The sequence below is a fragment of the Hordeum vulgare genome, chromosome 2H (genome assembly GCF_904849725.1).
Source record: "Hordeum vulgare subsp. vulgare chromosome 2H, MorexV3_pseudomolecules_assembly, whole genome shotgun sequence".
Classification (NCBI taxonomy): Eukaryota; Viridiplantae; Streptophyta; class Magnoliopsida; order Poales; family Poaceae; genus Hordeum; species Hordeum vulgare.
This window is the reverse complement of record NC_058519.1, coordinates 23,765,364-23,774,741: the sequence shown is the minus strand read 5'-3', so window position 1 is coordinate 23,774,741 and position 9,378 is coordinate 23,765,364. Positions and strand designations below refer to the sequence as shown.

General features: G+C 41.4%; 1 protein-coding gene across 1 annotated transcript; it reads left to right on the top strand.

The window, feature by feature from the left end:
* The first annotated feature begins 801 nt into the window (after window positions 1-801).
* On the top strand, window positions 802-4,019 carry LOC123424557 (lipoamide acyltransferase component of branched-chain alpha-keto acid dehydrogenase complex, mitochondrial). The gene is made up of 7 exons (XM_045108188.1): window positions 802-1,131; window positions 1,446-1,571; window positions 1,749-2,128; window positions 2,265-2,512; window positions 3,031-3,119; window positions 3,364-3,591; window positions 3,694-4,019. Exons 1-7 carry the CDS (start codon window positions 802-804, stop codon window positions 3,805-3,807), a joined length of 1,515 nt encoding a protein of 504 aa, XP_044964123.1. The 3' UTR covers window positions 3,808-4,019.
* Window positions 4,020-9,378: the final 5,359 nt, after the last annotated feature.

Below are 9,378 nucleotides of genomic sequence, written 5' to 3'. Positions count from 1 at the left end.
ACATGTCAACATGGGATCTAGTTTTGAAGATCTCTACACGATAAAGTTAGTGTTGAAAACGAATCATTGATTGAGATAACAATTTAAGAGATAAATCTTTTTTAAAATACAACGTGCTAAGCAAGCTTCCGAGTTGCGCGCATGAGCCGCCGGAAAAACGGCTATGCATTGTACGCAGTTTAGATTTTTCCATTATTTTGATATGGAGAAAGTAATCATGAACCGACCCAGATATACGAGTTGCGGATCCAACTTGCCCTTCTGTAAAGTCCAGCTGTAGATATATTTTTTTATTGAGTGTAGATGCTCTTATACTCCTTCTGTTTCAAAATTTTTGTGTTATGTTTGTTTAGAAATAAATATATCTAAATATAAAAATATAACTAGATACATTTATATCTAAATAAATTTAAGACAAATTTTTTGAAACAGAGGGACTATTATGTTATATATAGTATGGATGAGAAATACCAAACGTTTTGGTCATGTGGTGGTTACCACGAAGGCATTATACACGTGCCCTTCGCATTTAGCACACCAGACCAGCCAGCTGCTACACCCGCACCAGTCCCTCGTCACTCTGTCGAGCAGAGCAGAGCAGAGCAGATCAGATCAGATCAACACCTCAGCGCCCATGTAGCAGACGGAGCTGGCTGCTGGCAGTTGCACTGCCCCGCACTCCTCTTCCTCCTCCGCTGCCTACTTCCCTCCATGGTCGCAAGCCCCCACGCACCACCACCAGCACCACCATCTCCCCCCGTAGCCCCCCCCCCCCCCCCCCCCCCCCCCCCACACACACACATGGCCTGGAGGCGGCTCGCCTCCCGCTCCCGCCGCTGCCCCGTCCTCCTCCCCGCCGCCCCGCGCCCCGCGGCGCCGCGTCCCCGTCCGCCGGCGGGACCTGCCGCGGGCGCCGCCTCGCCGCCGCTGCGCCGCCTCCTCCTCCCCCTCTCCCCGCCCCCGTTCCAAGCCGCCGCCGCGGCGCGCGGGGCCGGCAGGTGGCTCGGCACCGACGCCTCCGCCTCCGCCTCCGCGGCGAGGGAGCCCCCCGCCGAGCTGGTGGAGGTGCCCCTCGCGCAGACGGGGGAAGGGATCGCCGAGTGCGAGCTGCTGCGCTGGTTCGTCAGCGAGGTGAGCCCCGTCCGTGCCGCCTCCTTCCTTTGTTACCGTACAACTTAGCCCTCTGCTTTTGGCAAAATGCTTTGCGGAATCATACTGTTCGAACTTCGGTGCACGCCGGCGATCGCTCCTTGTAGCCGAGCGGTGAGGCTCGGTTGCTTGTTGGTCGCCCGATTGGGATGGTGTTTGATTGCATATAGTGTGATCTACTACCCACAATCTGAAGAATGCGCAACACGATTCGAACCCAGCCTGTCAGTTTTGTGTTTGTTACGTATTGGTTTCATCTCAATTTCGACTTGTTCTTTCACTTGTTCATTTGGCAGGGCGACCAGGTAGATGAGTTTCAGCAGCTCTGTGAGGTACAGAGCGACAAGGCAACCATTGAAATTACAAGTCGTTTCAAGGGAACAGTACATCAGATTCAGTTTGCACCTGGTGACATAGTAAAGGTAGCTTTGGATTATATATTCTTATAAATGCTTCATTTTTTGTTGGTGCTGGTATTCCTTTTGTTTTACTACATCTTGGAAATTCTAGCATTATTATTCCTCTAGAAGTTGTTTCAATCTGAATAAATTTTATTTGACTTCCTCCTCAATTTTCTCAAGTTAGTATGTGCTTCTTAGGTCGGTGAAACTTTACTTAAGATGGTTGTCAGCGGCAGTCAAGTTGTACCTCATGATAGCATGGCTTCATCCCCCGACATTCCACTTGGAGTGGATACTACAACTCCTTCAAGGGAAGGCAATGCTCCCCGTGGATCTCTCTCCACGCCAGCCGTCAGGCATCTAGTGAAGCAGTATGGGCTCAACATCGATGATATTCAGGGTACAGGAAGAGATGGTAGAGTTTTGAAAGAAGATGTGCTGAATTACGCTGCCAGCAAGGGCCTTCTCCAGGAGCCGCAATCATCTTTGGAAGAGGATGTTGGTCAAGTTGAGTTACCGGATGAAGGAAAACCATTACTTGATCCACACTTTTACGAAGATAAGAGAATCCCTCTCAGGTATTATGACATTTCTTTATAATCTGATTTGAAATGGTTGGTCACGTACATAACCACAGTGGTGCATACGCCGGAGGTTTAACCTCCTTCTCGAAAAAAAAAACGTACATAACCACTTCAACATGTCTTTCTTCAGGGGTTACCAGAGATCAATGGTGAAATCAATGAGCCTGGCTGCAAAAGTACCGCATTTTCACTATCTGGAGGAAATAAACTGTGATGCTCTTGTAAAACTGAAGGCATCATTTCAGAAGGAGAATAAGGATCATGATGTGAAGCACACCTTCCTTCCATTCCTCATAAAATCTCTTTCTGTGGCACTGAGTAAATATCCTTTGTTGAACAGCTCTTTCATTGAAGAAACTAATGAAGTTACTCTCAAAGGTATGCAATCTCTGAGTTTGCACTCCTGCTACCATAATTCTGGCAAATTATCTTAAAACAATTCAGGGGGTCACTCAGGGGTAAGTGTTTCGAAATCCCTTGTAGAGGATATGCATATATCGCATCCTCAACATGATATTTTTGTAAACATGTTATTTTTGCGTGTGCCTACATGAAAACCAGGGATCCACCTGTCAAACCTTGCAGCTCTCCTTATCAACCAACCTCTAACAAAAAAAAGTCATGCTATGCTTCTGTTGGGCTGGATGTTCTCCAATTACCATGTCTTACAAGCTAGATTTTGTTTTATTTGTTCACTAATTTGCAATAAGATAAAATTTCCCTGCAAAAAAAAGTTTGCAATAAGATAGAAAACGTGATTTCTAAATAATACTATTGTATCTTTTCTTCCTTTCAAACTGCACCGTGTTATGCTGTCATTATTTATCCGCTAGTCACCTTTTGTACTGAAGGTGTCATGGCTCATTAGTCATTACATTGTTTTGTTATTTGTTTAGGATCCCACAATATAGGGGTAGCTATGGCTACCGCACAGGGATTAGTGGTGCCAAGCATCAAGAAAGTCCAGTCACTTTCTATATTGGAGGTCAGCAACAAATTCTTTCCTCCCTAAATTCATGATAAATTTCGTATGATAAAAAATAATAATGTCATCCTGTATTAAGATAGCAACCTAGATAAATATCAGAAAGATTTGTAGTTAGGCGGCCTGTCAAACTGAATATTACCCGTAGATGACTATAAACCTGTAGTCCATTCAATCAAATCTTCATTTGGCCGTAGTTTCTTTTGTGGCTTGCCTGCCCAATTTTTTCACATGATTACACCAGATCACGAAGGAACTGTCAAGATTACACGAGATGGCATTGCACAACAGACTAAGCACCAACGATATCACTGGTGGAACCATAACGCTGAGCAACATAGGCGCCATCGGTGGCAAGTTTGGGTCCCCGGTTCTCAACCTACCCGAGGTTGCGATCATTGCTCTTGGCCGCATTCAGAAGCTTCCTCGCTTTGACGATGACGAAAACGTTTACCCGTCCTCAATGATCAATGTACGATCGTTACCATAAGCGCTTTACGTACCTAGCGCTGGCCTTACATTTCTTCACACTTGCACGGACTTACTCGGACATCCTGTTGTATGGCATGTGTAGGTGACCGTCGGAGCCGATCACAGAGTCGTCGACGGTGCCACGGTTGCAAGGTTTTGCAACGAGTGGAAAAGCCTGGTGGAGAAGCCGGAGCTGCTCTTGCTGCACACGCGGTGATCTAGTAAGATAACTGCCTGCATGCAGAGGGAACTCTGCCATCTGAGGTTGGTAGATAGGGCCATAGGGAGTCAATCAACTCAAGTATATACGTGACCAATAATTGATTGACGTGGCCTCTCTGCTGCAAGTTATGTGATCACCCTGTGCATATGTGTGCATCACCTTGGAAACTTGGAAATAAAGCTATATAAGCTGGAATTCATGGGGAAGTGTCAAAAGTAAATGTGGGATTGAATTTCTAGTAGCTTGGATCCCATTGGACATGGACATCATGAAAAAAAAGGTCCAAGTGCATTGCCGCGTTACTATGCCCCCCTTATTGCGAGACGTAGCCTCGCCTTCCCTCTAGCGCTGGGAGGCATTAAAAAAAAAGAATGCGCTTGTTTTAGCCTGTTAGCGCATTAAAGCGGTTTTGGAAAGGTTCTATAGACCGGTAGTAGAACTTCCTTTGTAAAACTTTTCAGATACATGTTCGATTTTTTGAATACATGTTAAATAGTATTTAAAAAGACATAGAAAATATGAAAAAAATACACGAACAGTTTGTACATTTTTTTCAAAAACTATCATGGACATATTTTGGAACGAACAATTTTTTTCTATATGTCATGTACTCCCTCCGTTTCTTTTTAGTCTACATATAAGGTTTGGTGTTTTTTTTAGTCTGCATATAAGGTTTAGTTTTGGTCAAAGTCAAGGTTTGTAAAGTTTGACTAATTTTATATTAAAAAATATCAACATTCACAACATGAAATCCATATTATTAGATGCATCATGAGATGTATTTTTATACTATATAATTTTAATACAATAGATATTCATATTTTTTGATATAAATTTGGTCAAACTTTATGTTGTTTGACTTTGACCAAATCTTATACGCGGAGTAAAAAGAAACGGAGGGAGCACATTTTTTCAATGGTATGAAACATTTTTTACATTGTATGAACATTTTAAAGACACGTGAAGAACATAGTTCTGAAATGTGTGAACATTTTTAAAAATATATCATGCCCCATGTTTATATATTTTTTAAATTGCATGAACATTTTTTTTACAATGTGTAAACATTATTAGTAAATTTCACGATATTTTCTGAAACATGTGAACATTTCCTAAATGACATGAACATTTGTTTTTCGGATTTTATAAATATGTTGTTAGAATTCCACAAATAATATCTTTATAGTGCATAATATTTTGTAAAACATGTGAAGGGAATATTTATAATCTTAAGTAAATTAATTTCTGAAATAATGTATTTATAATATTTAAAACAAAATATGTAAAAGAGTACGTAAAAGCAACAAAAGTAGTAACAAGTACTGAGTGGGCCGGCCCGCTACGGCTCGCCCAGTCTGTCTAGCTACTAGCGTGACAAATCCTACCCCGGGGGTGTGGGAAAACCGTATTAACGGTCTTTGCGTCAAATAGTCGGATAACCACACAGGAGCTCGATCAACTGGCCCGGCCCATCTGCCCTCGGCAGGCAGTTCATTTGCTTGTTTTTCCGGTTTTCTTCAGTGCCTTATTCTGTTCTTTCTTTTTTTCGTTTTGTGTGTTCTTTCTTTTCGTTGTTGATATTATTTACCCTTTTTCTTTCTAATCTTTTCAAAAATTTCAAATATTTTTTGGAATATTCAAAAATGTTCTTGTTGCCAAAATTTGTATATATTTTTGAAATAATGTTCATATTTTCAAAATTTTGTCACAATTGAAAAAATGTTCCTGCTTTTTGGAATATACGTTCAGAGTTTGAAACAATGTTCCCTTTATCTAAAAATAGTACAAATGTTTTTGGAATATATGTTCATATTTTGAAACAATGTTCCCTTTATCTAAAAATAGTCAAAATATTCAAAAAAAAACCATGGTTTTTTTTCTCAAATTTCAAAAGTGCCCACTTTCAGAAAATCATTTAGAAAATGTTCTAGATTTCAAAAGCAGTTTCTCTTTTAAAAAATTGTTTACAAATTTCAAAAAATTCTCTTCTTTTCCAATTTTATTCACGTATGATCAAATTTGATTTGATTTTTGAAATCACAGGACACTTTTTCAAAATAAACATTTTAATGAAAGCCATGAACAAATTTTGAGAATGAAACTATTTATTGAACATGAACATTTTATGAAAATTGTGAACAACTCTAGAAAAGGAGAACAATTTTTGAAACACAAATATTTTTATAAAATTATGAATTTATTAAACAAGAACATTTTCTTAAATCTGTCAATTGTTTTTCGAAACACGGATAATTTTGAAAAATCATGCAGTTTGTTTTCTATTGTGGGTGGCACGTTTTTTTTGATCCGTTATTTTTGTGAAAAAAAGTTCGTCAAACCTATCAACATGGGATCTAGTTTCGAAAATCTCGACGCAAGAAAGCCAACGATGAAAAGGTTCGAGATTTTGACGCATGGTTTAGGAGGTAAAACGTTTTGAGAAAACGAATCTGTGAAAAAAAGGGAAAACTCCCAAGGTGCTACTTGTTGCGACCTAGGATGAGAATGATCTTTAAAAGGAGCACTCGCTAATTATCGATTTTGACTCCCTTGACCCATTTCGACTGGCCCCACTCCTGATAAATTTGGTCGTCACTTCTTTTTCGGTCTTCTCGAATTCCCCAACCTCATCATACATGCTTGCCGCCGGTGCGCGATCGCAAGCGACATAACTTGCCCCATGAATTTTATCAGAAATCAGCGCCGGGCTGGCTATGGCCGGATCGATTGGGAGATTAAATTTACCAGCACCGACCAACTATCCACGTCCTGACGTCCATCAGGTTCTCCAATCTGATTTATGTAGGCTATTTTTTATCCAAGAATTTACCGACTAATGTGCACAATAAACATGTGCATCATTTCTATACATAGGAGGAGATCAAAAACGCCTTATTCAACATAGGTGACATGAAAGCACCAGGACCAGCAGGTGTACATGCATTTTTTTTATCAGAAGTTTTGGCCGCTCTTAAGTGATGATTGGACTAAGGAAATATTGGCAGCCATCAACTCAGGGGTTATCCCTGAAGGATGGAACTCCACTACAATTTTTTTGATTCCCAAAGTTGATAACCCCGAGAAGGTCGCCCAATTTCAGTCAATCAGTTTATGCAATGTGGTCTACAAAGTGATCTCAAAGATGTTGGCATCAAGACTGAAGGTCTTACTATCGGATATAACGAGTGTAACCCAAAGTGCATTTGTTCCTGAACGTATTATAATGGATAATCTAATTGTGTCTTATGAGTGTTTTTATACCATGAACAAGAGGAAGAAAGGTAAATTAGGAGCCTGTGCGGTAAAGTTGGACATGCACAAAGCATATGACCACATTGAGTGGGTGTTTGTGGAGGCAATTTTGTCCAAGCTAGGTTTTGATGCAAGTTGGATCAAGCTAGGCATGTCTTGTGTTACTTCTGTTGAGTATAAGGTACGATTTAATTCTAATGAGACACTACATTCTACTCCAACAAGGGGATTGAGACAGGGGATCCACTCTTCCCATATTTGTAGAGGGATTATTAGCCCTAGTTAATCATGAGGAAGGAGCAGGCAATCTAAATGGTGTTCAGGTGTTTAGGGACTCCCCAACAATTTCTCATTTATTGTTCGTCGACGATTCACTTATACTCATGAGAGCAGATGCATCTAATGCAAACACATTGTATGGGGTTTTGGATGAATATTGTGCAGCTTTAGGGTAATTGGTGAGTGAAGCAAAGTGTTCAATTTTCTTCAGTCCGAACATGGATGTGGAGGTAAAGGCCGAAGTTTGTCAAATTTTGAACATTATGATAGAATCCCTCTCGGATAAATACTTGGGGCTCCCGTCCATGATTGGAGTAGATCGATTAGATTGCTTCAAACATATCATTGAGAGGATTCAGGCTATGGTAAATGGATGGAAAGAGAGGACTCTCTCCTATGGAGGAAATGAGGCATTACTGAAAGCGGTGGACCAAGCTATCCCAACATATGTGATGAGTGTGTTCAAATTCCTGATTTTTTTTTGTAAGGGAATCACTAACACAATGCCACACTTCTGGTGGGGTGATGGGGAAAATGATCGTAAGATGCATTGGTTTGGAAAATGTGTGTGCCAAAGGAGAAAGGTGGTATGGCCTTAAGAGATGTCCATAGTTTCAATTTGGCGATGCTAGCCAAACAGTGTTGGAGGCTCATTGAGAACCATGGTTCCTTGTGTGTTCGTGTCCTCAGAGCAAGATATTATCTACAGGAGACATTCTCAACTGCGGACTTAAAAAGGGATCCTCGTGTGGCAAATATTTGGGCAGGTATCTAAACTTTTAAAATGGGCTGCATTTGGAGAGTGGGAGACGGTACAAAGATAAAATATGGAACGACTGCTGAATACCAAATAGTGCATCCAAGAAAATCATCACAATTAGGGACAATGAAGTTCTAACCCGGGTTTGTGAGTTATTAGACCCAACCACCGGAGTGGGATGAGCAGCCGATCCAAGAGAATTTTTGGCACATTAACGCTGAATGTATCTTGCAAATTCCTATATTTCATGTGGAGATAGAAGATTTTATTGCATGGCATTTAGCGAAGAATGGGGTGTTGTCGGTTCGCTCTGCTTACTATAAACAATGGAAGGAAAACTTTGATCAGGACAATATGGGCCTAGTGCACTACTCCTCAACTCCACATCCAATCTGGCGCAAGTTATGGAGTTTGAAGGTTCCACCAAAGATAAAAAAAAGTCATCTGGCATTGCTTACACAATACTATCCCATGCTTTAGCGTCCTTGCAAATCGCCATATAGGAAAGATATCCCAATGTCCAATATGTCAAGCGGGTGCAGAGGACATTTCACATGTCCTCTTCAAGTGTGTTCGGTTGAGGGCTGTTTGGGAGGCTCCTGGAATAAGCACAAAGATCCGGTTGGCTGCTGAGGTGGATCGATCAGTTGCAACCGTTATTGATTTCCTACTTTGCGATGCTGGTCCATATATGGGTCCGGTCGAGCTATCAGAATTAATAGCTATAACATGTTGGTATTTGTGGTGGCAACGGTGAGAGTTTGTTGAAGGAGAGGAGGTGCAAACGTCAGAGAGAACGGCACCTGCTATCATGGCACTCGCTCTAAACTATGTGCGTGCTGCAGGAAAGGTCTTGATAGATGCAAAGTCAAATAGATGGCCTTCTGTCCTAGCTGGGCATCTAGTGCTAAACGTGGATGCTTCCTTTTCTGTTGAAACAAGCTCCGGTGCTTGTGGAGCAATTATCAGAGATCATAAAGGGCACTTCATCACGGCTTCTACAGCTAGGCTTCAACATGTGGCTGGTGTTGTTGTTGCCGAAGCAGCCGCACTTTTTGAATGATTGAAGCTGGCCTTAAGTTTGAGCTGAAGGCCTCCGATGACGGCAGCACCGGTGTTGGATGATTGCAGGAATATCCTGTGTGATTTCGAAAAGGTTACACTTGAGCATTGTTTTAGAGAGTCCAATGTAGTAGCCATTAGTTAGCTAAATGGGGATGTGTAAACAACCCTTCTGTTTGGGCCGAGGCACCTCCTAGTTTCCTTGTTAAATC